This window comes from Pistacia vera, unplaced genomic scaffold (assembly GCF_008641045.1).
Source record: "Pistacia vera cultivar Batoury unplaced genomic scaffold, PisVer_v2 Contig320, whole genome shotgun sequence".
In the NCBI taxonomy this organism is placed as follows: Eukaryota; Viridiplantae; Streptophyta; class Magnoliopsida; order Sapindales; family Anacardiaceae; genus Pistacia; species Pistacia vera.
The window spans coordinates 2,359,271-2,384,602 of record NW_022196136.1 but is presented as its reverse complement, the minus strand read 5'-3'; the positions used below and the strand labels follow the sequence as shown (position 1 = coordinate 2,384,602).

General features: G+C 34.1%; 4 protein-coding genes and 1 non-coding gene across 5 annotated transcripts; 2 read left to right on the top strand and 3 right to left on the bottom strand.

Annotated features, from left to right (window-relative positions):
- The first annotated feature begins 4,561 nt into the window (after nt 1-4,561).
- Nucleotides 4,562-9,695, top strand: LOC116137166 (probable LRR receptor-like serine/threonine-protein kinase At2g16250). The gene is made up of 4 exons (XM_031422854.1): nt 4,562-6,522; nt 6,945-7,073; nt 8,165-8,187; nt 8,617-9,695. Exons 1-4 carry the CDS (start codon nt 4,583-4,585, stop codon nt 9,237-9,239), a joined length of 2,715 nt encoding a protein of 904 aa, XP_031278714.1. The 5' UTR covers nt 4,562-4,582; the 3' UTR covers nt 9,240-9,695.
- Nucleotides 9,696-10,165: 470 nt separating this feature from the next.
- Nucleotides 10,166-10,237, bottom strand: TRNAQ-CUG. Its single transcript has one exon. It is a non-coding gene; the product is annotated as a tRNA-Gln (tRNA).
- A 327-nt stretch (nt 10,238-10,564) lies between these two features.
- Nucleotides 10,565-13,874, top strand: LOC116137149 (transcription termination factor MTERF2, chloroplastic). Its single transcript, XM_031422835.1, has 6 exons — nt 10,565-11,034; nt 11,318-11,726; nt 11,861-12,076; nt 12,286-12,393; nt 12,927-13,201; nt 13,374-13,874. The coding sequence occupies exons 1-6, from the start codon at nt 10,640-10,642 to the stop codon at nt 13,648-13,650; spliced, it is 1,680 nt and encodes a 559-aa protein (XP_031278695.1). The 5' UTR covers nt 10,565-10,639; the 3' UTR covers nt 13,651-13,874.
- LOC116137150 (pre-mRNA-splicing factor CWC22 homolog) lies at nt 13,866-19,286 on the bottom strand. The gene is made up of 7 exons (XM_031422836.1): nt 18,419-19,286; nt 18,110-18,299; nt 17,345-17,448; nt 17,146-17,248; nt 16,738-17,051; nt 15,190-15,495; nt 13,866-14,448 (listed from the first exon to the last, which is right to left on the bottom strand). Exons 1-7 carry the CDS (start codon nt 19,151-19,153, stop codon nt 14,083-14,085), a joined length of 2,118 nt encoding a protein of 705 aa, XP_031278696.1. The 5' UTR covers nt 19,154-19,286; the 3' UTR covers nt 13,866-14,082.
- A 661-nt stretch (nt 19,287-19,947) lies between these two features.
- On the bottom strand, nt 19,948-24,088 carry LOC116137122 (pre-mRNA-splicing factor CWC22 homolog). Its single transcript, XM_031422811.1, has 6 exons — nt 23,221-24,088; nt 22,912-23,101; nt 22,137-22,240; nt 21,938-22,040; nt 21,530-21,843; nt 19,948-20,289 (listed from the first exon to the last, which is right to left on the bottom strand). Exons 1-6 carry the CDS (start codon nt 23,953-23,955, stop codon nt 19,948-19,950), a joined length of 1,788 nt encoding a protein of 595 aa, XP_031278671.1. The 5' UTR covers nt 23,956-24,088.
- Between the last annotated feature and the right edge of the window lie 1,244 nt (nt 24,089-25,332).

Below are 25,332 nucleotides of genomic sequence, written 5' to 3'. Positions count from 1 at the left end.
ACCGAGCAAGTTATTAAGTCAACACAAATAACAATACCTCCAAATTAAATTATAATAAAATTTATACTAATAAGATATTAAAACAATTATCTAGCTTTTATAGTAAAATATTATAACTTTTGTTGTAATTTCACTTTTATATTTCGACCCCTTAAAATAATGCATCAAAATATATATTTTTTATATTTATCTTTTTTTTTTTTATTATTAACTTCAATATTTTGATATGACCCATTTGTAAGCAGTATAGATAGTTAGAATGAATTGTGAATAGACACACGTCTCAAGTTCGATTCTCCATCTGAGTATCCACAATTTAAGTGGGAGATGTGCCGTGGGTTATAATAATATATATTATATATTATATATATATAACAATTGACAGTAATTTGATTGATAATTAAATATATATTTATTTAAAATATATGAAAAGAATAAAAACTTTCTTCACTTTGTTCTTTGTACAATTAAAAAATATATACAAAATTCATTATATAATTTATAATGTATTGTGGGATTTTTTTTTTTTTTGTACAAACAAGAATTAATTTGATATATTTGATGAATTTAAAAGTTAATTATATATATATTTGAATTTTGATAATTTTTCAAAGTTAAGGAGGGTCATGACCCTCCTTGCCCTCCTTACTCGCCCCGAACTCATATAGACCCATTTGCTTTTTATCATCAGCTATATGGTGGTGGTTAATTACCCCATCGCACACCAATTTAGACTGGCGAGAAGACTTTGATGAATCGATGAAATAACATATTTGTGTCAGACTACATACCCCCACCACCACCACCACCACCACCCAATAAGACGTCCTCTGCATCCTCAATTTCACAGTCTTCTTCTTCGTGCTGCAGTGCATGGAGTTCCTGTTCTCCATGTTTGTTATATGTGCTTGAGCTTTGAACCATATATACATAGACCATTAGATTAGATTGTATGAATAAGGTTTTATGAACTTGAGTTAGAAGTTAGAACACATTGAACCAGAGTGTTTGACCCTCCACCATTATATTTTACTCACCATCTATTCCTTAAAGTTGGGATTGATGATGCAAGTTCATGCATTAACAATGTTGAGATTCAAGTTGCTCTTATTTTAACCAAGTTTTCAATCTTTATAAACTTTAAAAAACATATATTTGAGATGAAAAAGGTGGTGTGTCAATCCAAACACGTGGTAGGTGTGTTCTCAGAGTTATTATCCGCAGTTTTGTCCTGAAAAAACGTCTTAGGTGATGAGAGTGTCTTGTGATATATAAGTCACTAAAACCCTCGTCTCCTAACCGATGTGCCCATTTCTAATTTTTTAAGACTAATACAGTAAAAGATAAAATATTTTATTATAAATAGTTATATGGGGTGATTTGAAGGAAATTTCAATACAAGAAGTGAATTATGAAAGAAAGAGCACAAAAAGACAATTTGATAATGGTGGAGATGGAGTGAAGAAGAGGTAAGAAAAAATGGAAAAAAACCAGTCTTGGAAGTATTTTTAGGTGATGAAGACAGAAAATAATGGAGAAATTTGGACTTTAGGTTTATAGGAGAGTGATTGAGAGCAAAGGTTGGAAATACAGTTGAACTACCATAAGACAAATAGAGCTTAAATACAAAATTTTTATATTAGAAAGGAATATTGGAGTTATTTTGAAATTATAGTTGGGTTAGGTATATATTAGGAAAAAAAAAAATATGTGTTAGTTAATTTAAAAAAAAAAAAATCTAGGCCAAACTAGTACAATAGATTTGAAATTTCTTGAATTTATGATGTGATATAATACAGTCATTATATTATTATTAAGTGTAGAAATTATACAACACTTAAAGAAAAAAAATAAATTTTTTTATTTGATGTATAGAAAAAATAAAATTATTAAGAATTTTTTAAATAAAGCTCGACCAATATATAGTAAAATATTGATTAAAAGTTTTTAGATGGGAGCTATATCACCTCATTGGACTAATAAACCCGATTTCTTAAAACACCCATAAATCCATAAATACTCTCCATTCCAATTTTTTTTTTAATATATTTTAAAGAGTTAACATTTCATTCATTTCATTATGTTATACACCCCTTATCGTCATTATTTCAAAATAAAATTTTAAATATTTAAATTAAAAGTTATGAAAAAATTAAACTAAAAAATCATTACTATAATTTCAAGAATAATATAGTTAAAAGCATCAAAACAATAAAAAACTATCAATACTTAGCAAAGAAAAAAAAAAAAATTTATATGTGAAGTAATTAAAAATTAAAAATTTAATATTGCTTGTAAGTACTATCGTTTTGTTCTAAGAATAATTTGAATAGCTAAAATTCTCCACTAAAGTTTTTATTTTCTAAAATTCTCTAAATACACCCACAATCTCCTTAATTGTGGAGGGAAGAATTTGAACTATTCTCAAATAAATTGTCAAACTAGCTACAAATAGCTAGAAATAAATTCTAACCACACCCATTACTTTAATTTACTCTTTCATGAAAACGATTTAATGTTGCCCTATATTTATGCATTTAAAACTCAGTAAATGTGACAGTGAAGCTTTGACCTTTATCATTCTAATTTTAGAAAATAAAAATCACATTAAAACATAGGATTTTCCAATTGAATTTATTCTCCATTACTAGTTTTATTTAATCTTTAATGTATGAGATAATAAATAGAAATTAAATCTTAGGGTTAATTAATTAATTAATTAATTTCTCAAATCAATACATTTACATTGAAAATATGTTAAGTTTATAATAATAAAAAATCTTAAGCCAGCTTAACTTAATAATGCTATGACACCCCAAATCAATCCACATTTTCCTAATTTATACATATTTTTCTCAATTAAAATGTGTATAATTGATTTGTCGAGCCCTGTAATCTTTGAGAAACAAAAAACAATCTATAAAGGATCGATTAAAAACGATATTCAATCATGTAAAAGTTTATGGTTGACTCAAACACCGTGCTACTTTATAAGATCAAATCACATATTTGATTATTTTTTTGCGATAATGACGATTGACAAGCTACCTCGAAAAATATTAGGATAAACTCATAAATATATATCGGATAAAGATGAGTTTATAATTCAATCTTACAAACTTTCTTTCACAACTTTGATGCTCGTAATTAGTCATTTCGTAATTTGACAGGCCAGACCCATAGCGAGAGGCAGAATCCATTTGCGAGTTACCACGTCGAGATTGTGAGATTGAGTTATAAGTATAATATTACTCGTATATATCGAATACCGTATACTAATTGGGTTGACGTAAAACTTTTTGGCTTTTAATCTTAGTCATTTATAACCTTAATCCAAATAATTAATGAGTTGTTAGCATTAAATTAAATTAAAAAAGAATTACTTTATGATTTATTGAAATTATATAATCTGATATAAACTCTTTACATTTTCAGTCACCCATTTGGGAAAAAATTAATTAATTGTCATTAACTCACTCACTGACCACCAATTAATTATTTAAATTAATAATTTTAATGGCTAAAAATACTGAAAAAATAGGTCAAAAATCACCAATTAATGATATAAAGTTATAAACCATAAATATAATTACTGACCAACTGGCTGGCTACTGCCTCAACTAATTATTTATGCACCAACAATCTCACATGGACCATCAGAGAAAAAACTATAGTTCTTATAATTATTAAAAAAAAAAAAAAAAAAAAAAAAAAAAAAAAAAAAAAAAAAAAAAAAAAAAATTTATTACATTTAGGGACGTTTGGTTCATGGAATATTGGATTACTGGGAATGTTAGATTACTAGAATCTTATATTACCTTGAAGATTACTGTAAATCTTTAGAAAAATATGTTTGGTTAGTTGGTGGATATGTTATATTAATATGTTTGGTTGAAGGAATAAATTGGTGGGTATGTTATTTAAATTACTAAATTGCTCTCTTTTTAAAGATTAATACAATTTTATTTTTATTATTAATTTTTGAATAATTTTTTTAACCCCCAATATTTCGGATTTAGCTAAAACACTCATATAAAACTTTAATTTATGACAAAATCACCCCCACCCCCACCCCCTGCCACCACCGCAAACCACCATCAAAAGTCACTGTGAGTAGCTCACTATGACCACAAGGCTCCGATCTGGCCATTTCTAGCCATATTGATGGTCGAAAACGGCCATATTAAGCTAGATCTGGCCGAAAATGGCCATAACAGATCTCAGCCAGACCTATCGATCTGGCTGGAAATGGTCAGATCTGCTCTCGATATGGCCTTTTTGACCATCAACATGGCCAGAAACTGTCATATTGGCGCCTCCCAGTCATAGTGGGCTACTCACAACGACTCCAGGTGACTTCCGGCGACTTCCCGCGACAGTCGGCGGTGGTTTGGTTGGTAGCAGACGGCAGCAGGTGGGTGGGGATGGTGGCTTGGGTAAGTTGAAATTTGTTTTGATTTCAAGGGTAATTTTGTCCAAAAAATTAATTAAATGGGGTGAAATTGTAAAAGCAAGATTCATGTAAATAAATTTAAAAATAAGGGCATNGAGAAAGAATATGAGGAAGTTTATATTATGAGCCATGGTGGATCAGCGAAGTGCAGTGGCTGTTATTTTTATATTGTTTTTATTATTTGAGTCTACATTTGAGCAACTTGAGACCTTGAGTTCACCCAATGAGCGAGCTGCTCTACTTGAACTCAGATCCTCATTAGGGCTAAGAAGTACAGATTGGCCGATAAAATCTGACCCTTGCTTAGTGTGGAATGGTATAAGATGTGCAAATGGTAGTGTTGTTGGAATTAACATTTCTGGGTTTAGAAGAACAAGGCTTGGGAAGCTAAACCCACAATTTGCTGTTGATTCTCTTGTGAACTTAACACATTTGGCCTCTTTCAATGCCTCAAGATTCTTTCTTCCTGGCTCGATCCCGGATTGGTTAGGGCAGCGAATGTTGACTTTGCAAGTGTTGGATCTCCGTTCATGTTCTATAAGTGGTGCTATTCCTCCAAGTCTGGGAAATTTGACTAACTTAATTAGTCTGTATTTGTCTGATAATGGCATTTCTGGGACAATTCCTTCAAGTTTGGGTTTATTTCCACTCCTCTCAGTTCTTGATCTTTCAAAGAATTCGCTCACTGGATCCATTCCTTCATCATTTGAGTCACTGAAGAATCTGTCAAGACTTGACATTTCTTCAAATTACTTAAGTGGGTCAATTCCTCCTGGCATTGGGACACTTTCTAAGCTTCAGTATTTGAATGTCTCAAACAATAGTTTTGCTTCTACAATTCCATCCCAGCTTGGGGATCTTGATAGCTTGGTTGAGCTTGATCTTAGCAGTAATTCTTTGTCTGGGCCAGTGCCTCCGGATTTAAGAGGGTTGCGGAATTTGCAGAAGATGTTGATTGGAAACAATTTTCTAAATGGGAATTTGCCGGTTAATTTATTTCCGGCTCCTAGTCAGTTGCAGATTATTGTTTTGAGACACAATAATTTTACTGGTCCTCTTCCTGATGTCTTGTGGAGAATGCCCCAGTTGAGTTTGCTTGACATTTCTGTCAATAATTTTTCTGGTTTGCTGCCCGATTCTAGCTCAAATGCAAATGTCACTGCTGCAGAACTCAATATTTCTCTGAACTTGTTTTATGGAAATCTGACACCGTCTCTAAGAAGGTTCAGTTCCATTCATCTCTCAGGGAATTATTTTGAAGGCAAGGTTCCCGATTATGTGCCTAGTAATGCATCTCTTGATGGCAACTGTCTCCAAGATTTGGCAGACCAGAGGACTGTGGTGGATTGTTCATCATTTTATGCTGCAAGGGGCTTGAATTTTGATAACTTTGGACGCCCAAATTCCACACAACCTCGTGCACCTGAAACCTCTGGGAAGAAGAACAAGAGGACTATTATATTGGCAGCGGTTTTGGGAGGAGTTGGGCTTATTTTGCTTTTGGCGTTGCTGGCTCTGCTGGTCCTTTGTGCCCGTAAGAGGGGGGGCACTACAAATCAAAGAGGGGTAGGTGTGGGGCCAGTTCCTGCAGGGTCCACTCCGCCTCCTCCTGGAGTATCAATTAACTTATCTAAACTCGGAGACTCATTTACTTATCAGCAGTTACTCATAGCCACAGGTGACTTTAGTGATGCAAATCTCATAAAAAATGGTCACTCAGGAGATCTCTTCCGTGGTATCTTGGAAGGTGGTATCCCTGTGGTCATCAAAAGAATTGATTTGCAGTCTATTAAAAAGGAATCATACCTATTGGAATTGGATTTCTTTAGTAAGGTTGGACATTCAAGACTGGTTCCCCTCCTGGGACATTGCTTAGAGAATGAAAATGTGAAGTTCCTTGTTTATAAATATATGCCAAATGGGGATTTGTCAAGTTCCTTGTATAGAAAATCCAATACGGAAGATGATTTACAATCATTGGATTGGATAACAAGATTGAAAATTGCGTTAGGAGCGGCGGAGGGTTTATCTTATCTTCATCATGAATGCACACCACCCCTTGTGCACAGGTACTTTCAGGACTTTCTTTTTTTTTACTTGATTCATTCTCGTCATTATCTTTTGTTATTCGTATGATCAATTTCCTGAAATTTACCATAGCAAGTCTGGTAATTTTGAGGTGATGTTGAACCTTCATATTCTAAGGCCTTTCTACCATTCTATTCTATTTATAGTAATTATGAGATGAAACTCTAGCCATGAAGCCGTGCACAAAGCATTCATTAATTTTTAAACTTCTAATTTAATGAGTGACATCATATTTTCATGTTTTAGTGATATAGAGGTTGCGAGTTATTTAATTTACTTGCCTTAGTTTGTTAGGGCTGCACCTATCTAGGAACATACTTCACAGTTTAGTAGTCTACTTATATAAGAAAAATTTATGCCTTATGCAAGTGATGACGTGCTCTTTTTTTCCCCATCCTTGAAGAGATGTTCAAGCAAGCAGTATACTTCTGGATGATAAATTTGAAGTACGGCTTGGGAGCCTAAGCGAGGTCTGTGCTCAAGAAGGTGATATTCATCAAAGTAGGATTTCCAGGTTGCTGCGGTTACCACAGTAAGTATTTTAGTGGAAGTTGTTTTTATTCAGATGTTTTCATGCTGAGATTGTTTAAGAATCAACACTATGTCTGTTTTTAGTAGTGCAATGATTTGCTTTTTTTTTTTTTTTTTTTTTTTTTTTTTTTTTTTCAAAAATCTAATTTATTTTTTAAAAATTACATATTTGTACTAACCCTCCCCCGTTGTGGACAAGATTCAAGCCCAAGACATTCTTTATAACTAAGAGATGCAATCATTTGAACTAGCTATACCTACAATGACCTTTATTGCTCAAATATCCCTTATCTCCTTTGTGTTCAGTCAAATGTTAGTTGCTGCTACTTGTCTTGCTATGTTTGAAGGCCCGTGCTTGTGCCTGTATGAAGAGATTAGATTGACCAATACAACAGAAGGTTGACTTCTCAAATGTAATGACATTAGGCTGCCTCTCGTTTACTTTATAGGTTGTAAACACTAGACCAAGTACAGGATTTGCATATTTTTTTTTTTTTTTTCAACACTAGTCTGTTTTTAGTAGTGCAATGATTTGCATATTTTTTTTTTTTTTTCAAAATCTAATTTATTTAAAAATTACATATTTGTACTAACCCTCCACCCTGGTGTGGACAAGATTCAAGCCCAAGACATTTTTTATAACCTAAGAGATGCAATCAGTTGAACTAGCTATACCTACAATGACTTTTATTGCTCAAATCCCTTATTCCTCCTTTTGTGTTCAGTCAAATGTTAAGTTGCTTGCTACCTTGTCTTGCTATGTTTGAAGGCCCGTGCTTAGGTTGCCTGTATGAAAGAGATTAGATTGACCAAATACAACAGAAGGTTGACTTCTCAAAATGTAATGAGATTAGGCTGCCTCTCGTTTACTTTATATGTTATAAAACACTAGACCAAGAACAGGATGACCAGTGAGTTATAACCTCAAATAAAACTTGCACGAGGGTGATGATGATTTTGACGTTTAAATAATTACCTTAAACCTTTTTTGTTTCCCCATTAATTTTTCATAATTTGTTGGTTACTTTATGTTATGCCCATCGAATTTGTTGATAAGGAGTATAATAATAGTTTTCTCCTTTTAATCTGCAGGTCATCTGAGCAAGCTACTTCAGGTATGTCTTAATTTTCCGTCCTAAAATAGCTGCTTGTTTATTAGCATACTTAACAACCACTAAATTGAAGCTTGAAATTCAGATAGAATAAAACCCAAAAACTGCTAGGATATAATCACTGTTCCTATTAAAGATTTTATTTTGACCCAATATTAAGCATTATATTTTGTTAGAAATATAAAATGTCTCTAGTCCTAACTGAATCATTTTCCTATTAAGAACTACAATTTTTTGGCACCCACTTGAATGAGACTTTGTACTTTTCTTTTTCTTCCAGTTTTGGTCTATAGAAGTCATTTATAGAACAAATGCTTGAAAGATAAAATTTTTGGTCTTCCATTGTCAGCCTTAATTTATATTAGAAATTAATATTTCTTTTGATTCTAATATTTGTTTCTGAAATTTGTTTTTCATTTGGAAAATCGCCAGGTGCACTGACTGCCACATGTGCCTATGATGTGTACTGCTTTGGGAAGGTATTACTTGAACTGGTAACCGGTAGGCTGGGTATTAGTGCTTCCAGTGAAGCCGAAATGAAGGAATATATGGAACAGACGCTACCATACATCAGTATATACGACAAGGAACTTGTAACCAAGATTGTGGATCCATCTCTGATTGTTGATGAGGATCTTTTAGAGGAAGTATGGGCCATGGCTATTGTTGCCAGGTCATGCCTTAATCCAAAGCTTTCAAGGCGGCCTCTCATGAGATACATCCTCAAGGCTTTGGAAAACCCTTTAAAGGTAGTAAGGGAAGAGAACACTGGCTCTGCGAGGCTAAGAGCTACCTCTTCTAGAGGGTCTTGGAATGCTGCACTTTTTGGTAGTTGGCGTCACAGCTCATCCGATGTGGCAGCAATTCCAGCAGCGTCAGCTGCTAAAGTAGAAGGAGCTAGTAGTTTTAAACAATCGGGAACCACAGGTTCTCATTCTCAGGGTAGTGGACCAAATGGCGGAGGTGATAATTCATCCTCACGTAGACGCTATTCTAAAGATATATTCCCAGAACCATCTGATGTGCAAGATGTAGAGAGACAAGACCAGGACTAGTAAAAAAAGTTGATTGTTGATTCTTTGCTAATAATATAGCAGGCTTCCCATTTGAGTGCCTGTTTGGTGGTATTAGTACTTTTTCAAGCTCTTCTTGGTCCTGGAGGTAATTGGAATTTCAAGCCATTTTTGTATTTTTTTCAGGGGGCATAGATCTTCAATGAAGGGAGACTTTAAAACTAAACTTTCTGTGAAGATTTTATCTGTGGAGACCAAGAGAGGTGTTTGCAGTTGTGGATGGATTTAGGCAGTGAGAGAGAAGGGTGCCATGGCAGTTATTATGTTCTTTTTTGTTTGACAGCTTGTTTTATGGTCAAAGCAAGCCACAATTTTTATCTGTAATTGATGTTCAGTTTGTGGGTTCTCTTCTGCAATGTAAATTGTAATTGTTCAGGATTTCTTCATTCAAATGAGATTCTAATTTCAATTCAAAAGATAGAAATGAGAAATAAAACAGACATGAAAGATTATACAGAATTTCACTTCTCAAGTTTTGTTGTTTTCAACTATTCTCCTCATAATATAAGTCCTAGCTCACGGACTACAGCATATGACTGAGACAAAACTACAACCATGAAACTAGTTACTACAATCTACACTTTCATTAGAAAATGTTTTTAGTTAACAGCGATGCTACGTCTATAATATAATCTTACAAATTTTTCTCATAATCTCTAACAAGATAGTTCATCATTGATCAGACAGAACTCATACAAGCAGGCGAGACTCATTTTGTGAGTTGATTAATGACGAACTGTCACATTGATAGTTATGAAAAAAGATTGAGTTGATTAATGCCGAACTGTCATATTGTTTGACAGGTTGTGGACTTAGTATTAGTTATTGTTGATGTTCGGTCAAAACAAAATAATGTTTTGTGAAACAGTTCCATCCGAAAATGCTTTGTGAAAAAAAAAAAAAAAAAAAGGTCCCACCGAGATTTGAACTCGGGTTACTGGATTCAGAGTCCAATGTCCTGACCACTAGACCATGGGACCTGGTTGATAAAATCTCGACTAATAATTTTTTTGTTTTAAACTTTGAAAAGGACAAAACAGATGCTTTCAGAAGCAAAAATACCTTCAGCGAGTGTTTCCACTCTCCACTGCCCCTCTATCCACACTATTCAGAAATCAGAAGACATGCTCTCAGTGTCATGTCCATACCACCACCATCACTCTCCATTTCTCTCTCTCCGCCGCACCACCACCACCATCTCCGCCTCTCTCGACGATCAAACTAACACTCCAGACCCCACCCTCCTCCGCCAACACAACCGCAAGTCCTCCGCTCTGCTCCTCCGCCACCTCTCCACCCACCAAAACTCCACCCTTCAACAACAACAACAGCAGCAGCAGCACGATGGCATCCCGCCTGAAGACAAAATTAAACTCCTCGAAATGTCTCTCGTGGCCAAACGGCCCCCGCAATTCCCAGGCTCTATTTACGACGCGTCAGACTCATTATTACAACCTCTTCAAACCCTCTTTAAATCCAACAACCTTAAAAACGTCGAAAAAAAAAATGAGGATCCTGATGAAGTTGATGAGGAAATGATAATGAAGGCGTTGGAGATAAGGAGGAAAGTGACTGCTGAGATATTCAAGCAGGCAATGAGGAAGGGTAAATTTGGAATCACATATTCTACTAACGTGACTGAGAGGTTGGCTGATTTTATTGATCATGTTATGATAAAGGCTGCGGCTTTGAAGAAGTTACCTGAGTTTGCCGAGTCCACGTTTAATGTTCGCGCTAAAACTGTTATAGAAGACTCTAATGTTGTGCCACTTATAAGGTAAGAGGTCTATAATGGTTGTTTTGTGCAATTTTGAAGCTGGGCTTGTGGGTCTGATAAAATTATTTTAATTTATCTTTATGAAACTTGAATTAATAATCTTGAGGTACTTAAAATGGTTTCTAAGATAACAAAAGCTGTTCTTTCTTTAAGTTTGTTTTTGTTGTTGTGTGAAATTGTTTTCTTGTATGTTTTAGTTGGTAAGTTTTAGTATTTTCGTGGTAATTTTTTTCAATTTTGGATTGTTTCCCAAGATGATTTTTCATAGCTCAGTTCTATGTAGGTGGTTGAAACATAATGGGCTGTCTTATCCGAAAATTGCGAAACTAATATGCATGTCAAGAGGGAATATTGAGTGCATAAGGAGGCTTGCTGAGTGGCTGAAGTCAATTCATGTGAAGGGTGAATTTCTTGGGGTTGCACTCCTGAAATCGGGAGGGAACGTTTTGGAGCGCAGCCATGAAGAATTAGGTGAGATTGTTGACTATTTGGAGAGCAATGGAGTCAGAAGGGATTGGATGGGGTACGCCATGAGCCGGTGTCCGCAATTATTGTCTTACAACATTGAGGAATTGAAAACACGTGTGCATTTTTACTTGGATATGGGCATGAATGCAAATGATTTTGGCACTATGGTCTTTGATTATCCTAGGGTGCTTGGCTTTTTTAGTCTAGAAGAGATGAATCAAAAGGTATCCGATTCTCTTGGTGTGCTTCTCCCAATTATACAACTTGTTTGATATGGAAAATGCTTAATGAGATGTGTTAGACAAGTAATATTTAAAATGTTTTGTGATTGTAAAGTGAGATGTTCTTGTTCATACAGGTTGCTTATCTAAAGGAGTTTGGCCTTAGTACTGAAGATGTTGGAAGATTACTAGCATTTAAGCCACAGTTGATGGGTTGTAGCATTGAAGAAAGATGGAAGCCTCTTGTTAAGTATTTGTACTACTTTGGAATTTCACGAGATGGTATGAAGAGAATGCTTGTGATCAAACCAATGGTTTTTTGTGTCGATTTGGAAGCAACAATTGTTCCAAAGGTATTTGATTGTTCAACTATGTTTATTCATAAATTCTGTTATGAATGTCTTTTTTAAAAAAAAAAAAAAAAAAAATTCCCTCTTTCACAAGCTGGTTTCCCTTCCATTTTCTAAGTTTTTATCATTCAGCTTTCTCATCATACTTCATTTTACCAATGCCCTGCTTTACGTGGTCAATATTGACACTCAGTTTTATCTTGTTTTGTAAGGTGCAATTTTTTCAGGATATAGGTGTTCGAGATGATGGCATAGCCAATATGCTTGTAAAGTTTCCTCCTTTACTAACATACAGCCTTCACAGGAAAATTCGGCCTGTGGTTAGTTCTTTTGCAGTCTTGTTTTCTTTATTTCTCAATTTACAGTGTTAAATTTTTGCCCTCTCTTGAGATGGCCATTTTTGCCCTCTCTTGAGATGGCCATTTTTTATTTTCTCAGTTACACTGTTGAGTGCACTGTAAGAGGGCTTGAAATTTGACCCTCTCTTTTGATTTTGGAAAGAATGAGGGAACTTAAAATTGTAAAACTACCGAAGATTGGAACCTAATTTCGAAGCAGATTAAAATTTTCTTTCTTTTCAAGATATGAAAACAGCTATAATCTTGTATTCCTTTCTTATGACATCTTCAACATAGTGTTTTCTGGACTAAACCAGTAGATCTTTATGGTAATATCTAATAGCTGTTGCAAGAAGTGTTAGTCATTTGGCCAACTTCTCTGCCGGCAGAGTTTGGTTAATCACATCTTCTTTTGTATTTTGTTTCAAGATGATTTTGCATCAAGAGATCTAAGTAGTATCGATTATCATCTCGTAACCAATAGTAACTTTTGCTGAAATTATAATATGATATAGGTCATATTCTTGATGACCAAAGCTGGAGTCAGCGAAAGAGATATTGGTAAGTGTATAGCTCTGGGACCAGAGCTCTTGGGATGCAGCATAGGGAATAAGCTTGAGGTCAATGTGAAATATTATCTGTCACTTGGCATAAAATTTCAGCAACTAGGAAAGATGATTGCTGATTTTCCCATGCTACTACGATACAATATTGATCTGCTCCGTCCAAAGTATCGTTATTTAAGAAGAACCATGGTCCGTCCTTTGCAGGATCTCATCGAGTTTCCAAGGTGATGGCAATATGGAACACTGTGCTGCCCTAAAGTTAGCTTGTCAGAGTCTTTGATTTCGTTTTATTATGTCTAATAAAATCAATTTAATGGTGAAGCTTCACCGTTATTCCAAGACACATTACGATTAATTTGTCAATTTTGAACACTGACAAAGATGGAACATTTGCAGGTTTTTCAGCTATTCTCTTGAAGATCGAATAATTCCAAGGCACTGGGTTATGGTGGAGAATCAGGTTAATTTTAAACTGCGATATATGTTGGCTTGTTCTGATGAAGAGTTCAGACAGAAGGTTGTAGATAAGGTGGAAGGACGCCGGTTATATGAACTAAATCTAATGAATGGAGCTCCTACCGATTCCCAAACAGCTGATGTCTCTTTTAGGGACGGGGAGGTAGTTGATTGTTCTGAACCTCAAGCAAATGATTCAAAGGAAGAAAGACTTTGATAGTGAGAATTCTCAAAGCTGCTTATCTGGGTGAATTAGAAGTTTGGTGCTCACTGTTTCCATCTGTATAGACCTCATCAAATTTTCAATGCATATATCTTTTGCCCTTCTCCGGTTTCAACAGGAAGCAAAAGTTCATTACTAAAATGTAAATGGCATGTATTTAATTTCAAATATTGTAAAAGAATAGATTTGCACTAAGATATCATCAAATGTTGAACTCAGAAACCAAAATGATTATAAATTTGCTCAATTTTTTGCTTAAACAAACACTGAGTTGAATGAAACATTGCTACAAATGGTTACTCAACATGTCCTAAACTTAACATTTCCATGTGAATAAAAGAGAAGCTCGAGCAAAGTAAAATATTTTACAGACTGGAAAGTACATAAACTACAAGATTTTTTTTTGAAAGAACAACCGAAATGGCTTTAGTTTCTTCTACTTCTTTTTCTGTGCCTTCTGTCCCGTTCATCTTCAGAACTAGACGATTCTGTGTCGGATTTAGATGTTTCTGAATCAGATGAAACAGAAGTACCAGATTCATCATCTGATCCTGAACCTGATTCTGATTCTGAAGCAGGTTTTTGTTGTTGCATGATAAGCCGTGGCATGTTCTTTAGGTATTCACGCAAGTTTTCAGTAATACCACCAAGACCAATGGAAGTGAAGAAATTGATAGAAAATCTTGTGTTCTTTGGATTGTCCCTCGGGAAAATGGATTCACATGAGTCTTGCATTGTGGGATCTGTGAGCCGCTCATTCAGCAACCGAATGCCAAGATGCTCTGACAATTCCTGCACCAGAAACCAGTACCAAGGTGAGCTTCTTCTGAGGTTATAAAATTAAAACTGTTACAGAAAGACATTAAGACGAAAGAACAGAGTGTTGAAATTCGTGTGTGAAGGTGTGATATCTCAAATGGATGATTGTGCCAAGGTAAAAAAGGAGAGCAATTATAATAGAATAGATGCACAGTAACATAACGGAAAGGAATTGAGAGGACTTCACATAACCAAGGGTTAAAAATTCCTCAAATTTTCAGAAGCAAATAAGCAATGAATATTTTCACAATGGTTGGAATGCAGAAATCAGATCTAAAAGAAATCAACTTCTTTTTACATAGAATTGGACTATAAACCACACAGTAAGGACAAAAGGGAACCATGTGCTTCCATATTTGCAAAGGAGATAATGACGATTCATGCTACCTTGATTAGCTATAAGGACATATCAATTAGATTTTCTAATCCTCAAGTGCTATTCTTCAACCAGTTATTGTATTAACTTAGTTATCGTCAACTAGAGGATGTAACATAACCAAAAGTTTTAGCTTCTAATCTTTTATACATTCTTTCTTATTAAGATAAAAACAAGATGTAAAACATATAGATTGATGTAAAGTTTTTAGCTTTCTGTTGACTTAAAGTTGCCCATCCAACTAGGAACAGAAGGGTAAACAACACCACCTCAAACAAAGGGAATGCAAACAAAGAAACAGACTGAATAAAAAGACAATTGAGCAACTCTTCACTTACCTGGAAGAGAATCTTTATAAAGATACGGGAAGAAGAAGTCGTGTCCTCCTCAGTTAAACGAATATAGGCCAGAACATGCCAAGGCAGAGCATCTGTACCGAGTAAATGGGCAAAAAACTTGGCAACATTACGTAACTTGTTGGTTTCAAGGCGATGAATCATTGAATATTGTTGGACGAAGCATTTCTCAAAATTTTCTTGATAGACTTTGTTTATCATGCAAAACCGCTGCCCCAAAAGACCATAATACCGAAGATAAGTTCTCTCCTGACTGCAACACTCCAAGAGCATAATACACAACTCCATCTGCACAAAGCCATATCAAGAGAGAAAAACAGAGTTAGTATAGAAAAGAGTATATCATACCCAAAAAAAAAACAACAAAAGCTCAGCAAATATTTACTAGTGATCAATTTAAGTAAGCTGTTGGCTAGCAAATGAAACAAATGAAAAGAGTTCCAAACGTCGATACTATACCTAACCCTCCCAATGTATTGATAAAGTAGAAGGAGAGAGAGATAAAGAACAGAAAGAGATAGATAGAAAATAGAAAATTAGAGAGATAGATAGAATGAAAGAGTATAGATTAGGGAGGACAGCAATAAAGGGGAGAAAACTATAAGAATAGAGAGAAGAAAGAACCAATAGGGAGAGAACCAAGATTTTATTCTATAATCGATCAATCAAGCATACTAACAATAATGAAAGGAGCCTTTATTTATAGGCTTAAGAAGATGATGAAATATCCTAATCCTAGTAAAACAATGAGATAAAAGACTAAATAATCTAAAACATTTAATTCCAAAATCTTTACTATTCCTCCTACATCATGTATGTTTTGTACATGCAAAAAAAATGTCTAACATTCCACAAATAAGAACAATTATAATTCACTAATGATACCAACTGATTTGACATCGAAAATAATAAAAGAGTTTTCCAACATAATAATCCAAGATCTATGTCAGTCTCACTTCAAACAAGAGTCTAACTCTCAACAACATGATTCGTTACTCCTACCAACTGATGTGATCCCTTAAAATATCTTAGGTCCATATGTGATATCAACCAACTTCGTAAGCTCAAGTATACCATTGAGAACCCTTGAAAAGGTTAACAAAATTATAATTTGTGTGAGCCTAGATGCAACCAAGAATCAAGTAGCCATGCTCAACATTACACTGAAAATTCCGTGTATCATTCCATTTTCTTTAAGAAATCCAAGAACATTGGAATCATATGCTGAACTTTCAGGTTCAAATTGCCCTGAGAAATTAAAACTTAACATCCAATTTCCTTTAAGATAATGATTCAGCACAGCTCTTGCTAAATATTTACCAACTTATCACAGATTGGCCTAATATTAACATCAATGTCGGGTAGTTTCTTAACAAACTGATGCTAAATATTGCTAGTATTAATTCAACTCTTTTTTCATATTTGTCACAAAAGCCATTACATTCCAACTTATTAGATGATAAAAAGCAGATCACTAATATGTCATTTGATTGTGCTGCAGAACATTCAGCCAGAATTTGTGCGGCTTACCTCTTGACCTGGCTCTAGTTTGATTTTCAGAAGTTTGTGGCCAGCCTCTTCAAAATCTACACTAGACATAATTGTTAGATAAATTGTCCTCCGAAGATTTACAAGGTTCGTTTCAGTTTCATCTTTTATTTGCATCTGCTCTTCATCATCTTCTTCAGACTCTTCATCATCGTTGTCATCATCATCATCATCCTCATCACCTGAAGCTGCATCAGAGCCTTCTTCATCATCAGACTCCTCACCGAGGATCGTTTTCTTCAATTCTTCATAACGTTTTTCATTCTCCAGGAACTGAGGATCTGGTTTGAAAATATCTGCACATCGACAATAAAAAAGATGTTTACAATCATACATAACCAAAACTAGTCAATCAAGCAGCAGAAAAAGAGTTGACAGACTAAGACATACCAAGTGTAATCTCTGGATCCACCTTATCATCAAGGGATATCTCATGCGTAAACTGATCTTCCTGCTCTACAAGGTCGAGCTCTGGACGAACAGCCGGGTAACCCTGAAAATTCATAAATTCACAAAAGAACAATTGGATTTAAGTCTATGCCTTTTCAATATTTTGTAGTAAAATTCCAAAAAGGAAAAAAAGACACACCTGAAATTTGGCTTTCCTTATAGCAAACAGGCCTTCAATCAAGAACTGAACACGTTTGTCTATCTCTCCTTCATGAAGAATTCCACGAAACCGCTCAAAAATACCTGCACAAATCACAATTATGAATACCAATTTTCAAACAAAGATGTAACTAAGGATATTCTACCTGATGCACATATTTGTGGACAAAATTAACATACGTTTGACAATCGAAAAAATTCCAGCATATTCCCAAATATCTTTTGCTTGATGGAAATTTTAGCAGAATCAAAAACCAAGGATGTCATGAGGTACATTTCCACATAAAAAAGTAGACAAAATTCAGAATTTCGCCTCCATTTTCTCAAAAATCGAAAAATAGTCACTTGATCATATAGTATACTGCAACAGAAAAAAGCTAATAGATCCCAATCTGATAAAAATTTGACAAGGATAAACTTCAGTGGGAATAGTTTCCATTTTCAAGGTTGTTATCTGGGGGAATGGATAACATCACAACTGTCTTGCATACACCAAAAACTTAAGTTCTCATAGTTTTATATTGTTCTATCCAGCTCATTTTTCTTTTGAATTAATAAACTTAAACTAGAGAACTATGAAGTAAACGGCAATTCAGCCATAAACAAATTATTTGTATGCTAGAAATTAATTATCTAAATCTTATGACAAGCATATCAAAACCAGAAAAATAGAGCACTCGCAAAAAATAGAAAATTCTCAGATAAAAACCGCCTTAAAATGACATAACTCAAATGGCATACTCACCATGAAGTCCTCTTGGTGAGAGATCTTGAAGTATTGATCCACACTCAGTGACAAAACCAACAGCTACTTCCACACTGTCATCGGTTGGTTTGGTCAGTAGAAGCATGAGCAACTCTAGAGCAATAATCTCATGAGCCACTTGTTGGTTTACTAAATGTGCTATAAATTTAACAGCTGCTAGTAATTGTGGCTGCACAGTCAAACCAATATCAAAGACAATCAGAACAAAACTACATGAGAACACAATTCCTATCAGTTAATTAAAACATAACAAAACAAAATGTCATATAACAAAAAGCAGATACAAACCTTGTCATTCCGCTTATAAGCTCTCTGGAACTGCAAAACCATCCTTCTCAACAAAAGCAAACCCACCTCAGGAAATTTGGTGTTAACAACAGCAGCCAGAGCTGCAAACACATCGGTAAAACCAGGAGATGCCATTTGTGATTTCATACACGACCGACAAAACAGACCTCTTCCTCTAATCATATTCTCAGCAAACAATTCAGGAATGATATTCTTTATATTAGTAGCATTAACCTTGTTAACAAGCCCGTTTATACTCTTACGAAGAGCATCCCATGTCAAACGCTGATACTCAACACTGCTTTTATCTTCCACCTCCTTCATCATCCTTGCCAACTTAAAAGGCGGGATATAAACACCTCCACTTCTTCCCAAACTCAAAGCTGCATTACCATTAACATTCGCATTCACATTCTCCACACGCGAATTGGATTTTTTGGAATCCTCAACCAACTCCCCCTCTTCCCTTTGACTATCTTCGAGTCTCCTATCCTTTTCGTTCTCCTTATCTCTATCATACCGGCCGTCCCTACCCTCTTTCTTCTTTCTTTGCTTCCTATCATCGTCGTCTCTCTCCGATCTTCTGCGCCTATCCCTATCCCTATCACTCTTATCTCGTCTTCTCTCCCTATGCCTGTCCCGACTTCCATACTCACCGTCTCTTTCCTCTCCACTCTCCTTTCGCCCTCTTCTCTCCCTTTCCCGATCCCTATCTCTGCTGCGCTCTCCAGCCATTAATCAAAAGCAAAATCCAAATCCAGATTTCGCGAACCAAATGGGATTACTAGGGTTTGGGTTTGGTTTTAAAAGGAGAGGGGTTTGGAAATTTTTTATTTTATTTTATTTTCTTAAAAACTTAGAGCTGATGGGCAATATGTAATGGTATCGACTGAACTATTTTTTATAATATAAGTTTTTAATAAAAAGATAACATCTAGTTCATGTAGGAATAATTCCATCTCAATTACTAATAATTAAATTAATATTATAAATATTAATTATTTTATAATTACTTAAATAAATTATGTTTTTAAAATATTATTGCTATTTAAATTTATATCACTATTTAAATATTAACATTTTTAAATATGTTATTTTTTTATTTTAAAAAAGATATTAATTTATTATATTATATATTATAAAATAAATATTAACTATTATTTTACTGGATTCAATATACATACAACTTTAATTTTATTACCTAAATTACTAATATAATATAGAATAATAAAAATATTTTTTTAATATTGATATAATCTGCCAATTAGATTTTCTAATCCTCAAGTGCTATTCTTCAACCAGTTATTGTATTAACTTAGTTATCGTCAACTAGAGGATGTAACATAACCAAAAGTTTTAGCTTCTAATCTTTTATACATTCTTTCTTATTAAGATAAAAACAAGATGTAAAACATATAGATTGATGTCAAGTTTTTAGCTTTCTGTTGACTTAAAGTTGCCCGTCCAACTAAGAACAGAAGGGTAAACAACACCACCTCAAACAAAGGGAATGCAAACAAAGAAACAGACTAAATAAAAAGACAATTGAGCAACTCTTCACTTACCTGGAAGAGAATCTTTATAAAGATACGGGAAGAAGAAGTCGTGTCCTCCTCAGTTAAACGAATATAGGCCAGAACATGCCAAGGCAGAGCATCTGTACCGAGTAAATGGGCAAAAAACTTGGCAACATTACGTAACTTGTTGGTTTCAAGGCGATGAATCATTGAATATTGTTGGACGAAGCATTTCTCAAAATTTTCTTGATAGACTTTGTTTATCATGCAAAACCGCTGCCCCAAAAGACCATAATACCGAAGATAAGTTCTCTCCTGACTGCAACACTCCAAGAGCATAATACACAACTCCATCTGCACAAAGCCATGTCAAGAGAGAAAAACAGAGTTAGTATAGAAAAGAGTATATCATACCCAAAAAAAAAACAACAAAAGCTCAGCAAATATTTACTAGTGATCAATTTAAGTAAGCTGTTGGCTAGCAAATGAAACAAATGAAAAGAGTTCCAAACGTCGATACTATACCTAACCCTCCCAATGTATTGATAAAGTAGAAGGAGAGATAGATAAAGAACAGAAAGACAGATAGAAAATAGAAAATTAGTGAGATAGATAGAATGAGAGAGGATAGATTAGGGAGGACAGCAATAAAGGGGAGAAAACTATAAGAATAGAGAGAAGAAAGAACCAATAGGGAGAGAACCAAGATTTTATTCTATAATCCATCAATCAAGCATACTAACAATAATGAAAGGAGCCTTTATTTATAGGCTTAAGAAGATGATGAAATATCCTAATCCTAGTAAAACAATGAGATAAAAGACTAAATAATCTAAAACATTTAATTCCAAAATCTTTACTATTCCTCCTACATCATGTATGTTTTGTACATGCAAAAAAAATGTCTAACATTCCACAAATAAGAACAATTATAATTCACTAATGATACCAACTGATTTGACATCGAAAATAATAAAAGAGTTTTCCAACATAATAACCCAAGATCTATGTCAGTCTCACTTCAAACAAGAGTCTAACTCTCAACAACATGATTCGTTACTCCTACCAACTGATGTGATCCCTTAAAATATCTTAGGTCCATATGTGATATCAACCAACTTCGTAAGCTCAAGTATACCATTGAGAACCCTTGAAAAGGTTAACAAAATTATAATTTGTGTGAGCCTAGATGCAACCAAGAATCAAGTAGCCATGCTCAACATTACACTGAAAATTTCGTGCATCATTCCATTTTCTTTAAGAAATCCAAGAACATTGGAATCATATGCTGAACTTTCAGGTTCAAATTGCCCTGAGAAATTAAAACTTAACATCCAATTTCTTTTAAGATAATGATTCAGCACAGCTCTTGCTAAAAACTTACCAACTTATCACAGATTGGCCTAATATTAACATCAATGTCGGGTAGTTTCTTAACAAACTGATGCTAAATATTGCTAGTATTAATTCAACTCTTTTTTCATATTTGTCACAAAAGTCATTACATTCCAACTTATTAGATGATAAAAAGCAGATCACTAATATGTCATTTGATTGTGCTGCAGAACATTCAGCCAGAATTTGTGCGGCTTACCTCTTGACCCGGCTCTAGTTTGATTTTCAGAAGTTTGTGGCCAGCCTCTTCAAAATCTACACTGGACATAATTGTTAGATAAATTGTCCTCCGAAGATTTACAAGGTTCGTTTCAGTTTCATCTTTTATTTGCATCTGCTCTTCATCATCTTCTTCAGACTCTTCATCGTCGTTGTCATCATCATCCTCATCCTCATCACCTGAAGCTGCATCAGAGCCTTCTTCATCATCAGACTCCTCACCGAGGATCGTTTTCTTCAATTCTTCATAACGTTTTTCATTCTCCAGGAACTGAGGATCTGGTTTGAAAATATCTGTACATCGACAATAAAAAAGATATTTACAATCATACATAACCAAAACTAGTCAATCAAGCAGCAGAAAAAGAGTTGACAGACTAAGACATACCAAGTGTAATCTCTGGATCCACCTTATCATCAAGGGATATCTCATGCGTAAACTGATCTTCCTGCTCTACAAGGTCGAGCTCTGGACGAACAGCCGGGTAACCCTGAAAATTCATAAATTCACAAAAGAACAATTGGATTTAAGTCTATGCCTTTTCAATATTTTGTAGTAAAATTCCAAAAAGGAAAAAAAGACACACCTGAAATTTGGCTTTCCTTATAGCAAACAGGCCTTCAATCAAGAACTGAACACGTTTGTCTATCTCTCCTTCATGAAGAATTCCACGAAACCGCTCAAAAATACCTGCACAAATCACAATTATGAATACCAATTTTCAAACAAAGATGTAACTAAGGATATTCTACCTGATGCACATATTTGTGGACAAAATTAACATACGTTTGACAATCGAAAAAATTCCAGCATATTCCCAAATATCTTTTGCTTGATGGAAATTTTAGCAGAATCAAAAACCAAGGATGTCATGAGGTACATTTCCACATAAAAAAGTAGACAAAATTCAGAATTTCGTCTCCATTTTCTCAAAAATCGAAAAATAGTCACTTGATCATATAGTATACTGCAACACAAACTCAATGACAAAAGATAATAGACCCCAATCTGATAAAAATTTGACAAGGATAAACTTCAGTGGAAATAGTTTCCATTTTCAAGGTTGTTATCTGGGGGAACAGATAACATCACAACTGTCTTGCAGACACCAAAAACTTAAGTTCTCATAGTTTTATATTGTTCTACCCAGCTCATTTTTCTTTTGTGTTAATAAACTTAAACTAGAGAACTATGAAGTAAACGGCAATTCAGCCATAAACAAATTATTTGTATGCTAGAAATTAATTATCTAAATCTTATTACAAGCATATCAAAACCAGAAAAATAGAGCACTCGCAAAAAATAGAAAATTCTCAGATAAAAACCGCCTTAAAATGACATAACTCAAATTGCATACTCACCATGAAGTCCTCTTGGTGAGAGATCTTGAAGTATTGATCCACACTCAGTGACAAAACCAACAGCTACTTCCACACTGTCATCGGTTGGTTTGGTCAGTAGAAGCATGAGCAACTCTAGAGCAATAATCTCATGAGCCACTTGTTGGTTTACTAAATGTGCTATAAATTTAACAGCTGCTAGTAATTGTGGCTGCACAGTCAAACCAATATCAAAGACAATCAGAACAAAACTACATGAGAACACAATTCCTATCAGTTAATTAAAACATAACAAAACAAAATGTCATATAACAAAAAGCAGATACAAACCTTGTCATTCCGCTTATAAGCTCTCTGGAACTGCAAAACCATCCTTCTCAACAAAAGCAAACCCACCTCAGGAAATTTGGTGTTAACAACAGCAGCCAGAGCTGCAAACACATCGGTAAAACCAGGAGATGCCATTTGTGATTTCATACACGACCGACAAAACAGACCTCTTCCTCTAATCATATTCTCAGCAAACAATTCAGGAATGATATTCTTTATATTAGTAGCATTAACCTTGTTAACAAGCCCGTTTATACTCTTACGAAGAGCATCCCATGTCAAACGCTGATACTCAACACTGCTTTTATCTTCCACCTCCTTCATCATCCTTGCCAACTTAAAAGGCGGGATATAAACACCTCCACTTCTTCCCAAACTCAAAGCTGCATTACCATTAACATTCGCATTCACATTCTCCACACGCGAATTGGATTTTTTGGAATCCTCAACCAACTCCCCCTCTTCCCTTTGACTATCTTCGAGTCTCCTATCCTTTTCGTTCTCCTTATCTCTATCATACCGGCCGTCCCTACCCTCTTTCTTCTTTCTTTGCTTCCTATCATCGTCGTCTCTCTCCGATCTTCTGCGCCTATCCCTATCCCTATCACTCTTATCTCGTCTTCTCTCCCTATGCCTGTCCCGACTTCCATACTCACCGTCTCTTTCCTCTCCACTCTCCTTTCGCCCTCTTCTCTCCCTTTCCCGATCCCTATCTCTGCTGCGCTCTCCAGCCATTAATCAAAAGCAAAATCCAAATCCAGATTTCGCGAACCAAATGGGATTACTAGGGTTTGGGTTTGGTTTTAAAAGGAGAGGGGTTTGGAAATTTTTTATTTTATTTTATTTTCTTAAAAACTTAGAGCTGATGGGCAATATGTAATGGTATCGACTGAACTATTTTTTATAATATAAGTTTTTAATAAAAAGATAACATCTAGTTCATGTAGGAATAATTCCATCTCAATTACTAATAATTAAATTAATATTATAAATATTAATTATTTTATAATTACTTAAATAAATTATGTTTTTAAAATATTATTGCTATTTAAATTTATATCACTATTTAAATATTAACATTTTTAAATATGTTATTTTTTTATTTTAAAAAAATATTAATTTATTATATTATATATTATAAAATAAATATTAACTATTATTTTACTGGATTAAATATACATACAACTTTAATTTTATTACCTAAATTACTAATATAATATAGAATAATAAAAAATAATAAAAATATTTTTTTAATATTGAAATAATCTAAAATAATTTATGTATTCTCATAAATATTTTAATTTAATATTTTGAATATTAATTTAATTTATTATCAAAAACAGAAAATATTATATTAAAAAATAATAAATATGATGAATATTTTTACCCAATATTTATTATTATATTTTTATTCATATTATTAGATAATAATTAAAAATATTAAATCATTAATTATGAATTTATGAGAAAATTTCTGGTTTAAATTTGATGGGGTGAATATATGTGTAAAAATATTGTGAATTATGAATTAACAAATCAATTAATTCATGTGTTGTTAGGTGAGTGCACATATAGCTTATGATATAATAAAATCATCCTTTTTGTAGCATCAAAGCATGCAAAAATAATATAAATGATATGAATTTTATATCATATGTTAAGTATGATTTATATTGATTAAATACCAAAAATAACTTTTCACTTCAAATTCCATAACCAATTTGTTTGTTATGTTTCAAATAAATTCTTATTTTAAATTAAAATATTGGAGGAAATTAAAAGAAAATCTCATCCAATTATAATAGGATGTATGTGCCTTTCCTCTCCACTCTCATCTCGTTGTCTTTTCTCTTTTTTCTTGCCTCTCTTGCCCTTATAATTGCTTCCTTCTCCTCTCTCATCTCGACGTCTTTTCTCCATTTTCCTATATCTCTCACTCTCACTGTCATTTTCCTCTCCACTCTTGTCTCGACGTCTTCTCTCCCTTACCCTATCTCTCCTACAATCACCATTGCTTTCCACTCCACTCTTGTCTCAACATCTTGTCTCCCTTTCCCGATCTCTCTGGCTCTCACCCTAAGGACTATGAAATGGGGTTACTAAAATGGGTTT

Coding starts and splice junctions, on each gene's coding strand:
- LOC116137149 (XM_031422835.1), top strand. CDS start 10,640: ATGTCTCTCGTGGCCAAACGGCCCCCGCAATTCCCAGGCTCTATTTAC. Junction 11,035..11,317: donor AATGTTGTGCCACTTATAAG/GTAAGAGGTCTA, acceptor AGTTCTATGTAG/GTGGTTGAAACATAATGGGC. Junction 13,202..13,373: donor GATCTCATCGAGTTTCCAAG/GTGATGGCAATA, acceptor GAACATTTGCAG/GTTTTTCAGCTATTCTCTTG.
- LOC116137122 (XM_031422811.1), bottom strand. CDS start 23,955: ATGGCTGGAGAGCGCAGCAGAGATAGGGATCGGGAAAGGGAGAGAAGA. Junction 22,241..22,911: donor CTCACCAAGAGGACTTCATG/GTGAGTATGCAA, acceptor TGATTTGTGCAG/GTATTTTTGAGCGGTTTCGT. Junction 21,844..21,937: donor GGATCCAGAGATTACACTTG/GTATGTCTTAGT, acceptor GTCGATGTACAG/ATATTTTCAAACCAGATCCT.
- LOC116137150 (XM_031422836.1), bottom strand. CDS start 19,153: ATGGCTGGAGAGCGCAGCAGAGATAGGGATCGGGAAAGGGAGAGAAGA. Junction 17,449..18,109: donor CTCACCAAGAGGACTTCATG/GTGAGTATGCCA, acceptor TGATTTGTGCAG/GTATTTTTGAGCGGTTTCGT. Junction 14,449..15,189: donor TTATAAAGATTCTCTTCCAG/GTAAGTGAAGAG, acceptor TTTCTGGTGCAG/GAATTGTCAGAGCATCTTGG.
- LOC116137166 (XM_031422854.1), top strand. CDS start 4,583: ATGGTGGATCAGCGAAGTGCAGTGGCTGTTATTTTTATATTGTTTTTA. Junction 7,074..8,164: donor AGGTTGCTGCGGTTACCACA/GTAAGTATTTTA, acceptor TTTAATCTGCAG/GTCATCTGAGCAAGCTACTT. Junction 8,188..8,616: donor ATCTGAGCAAGCTACTTCAG/GTATGTCTTAAT, acceptor GAAAATCGCCAG/GTGCACTGACTGCCACATGT.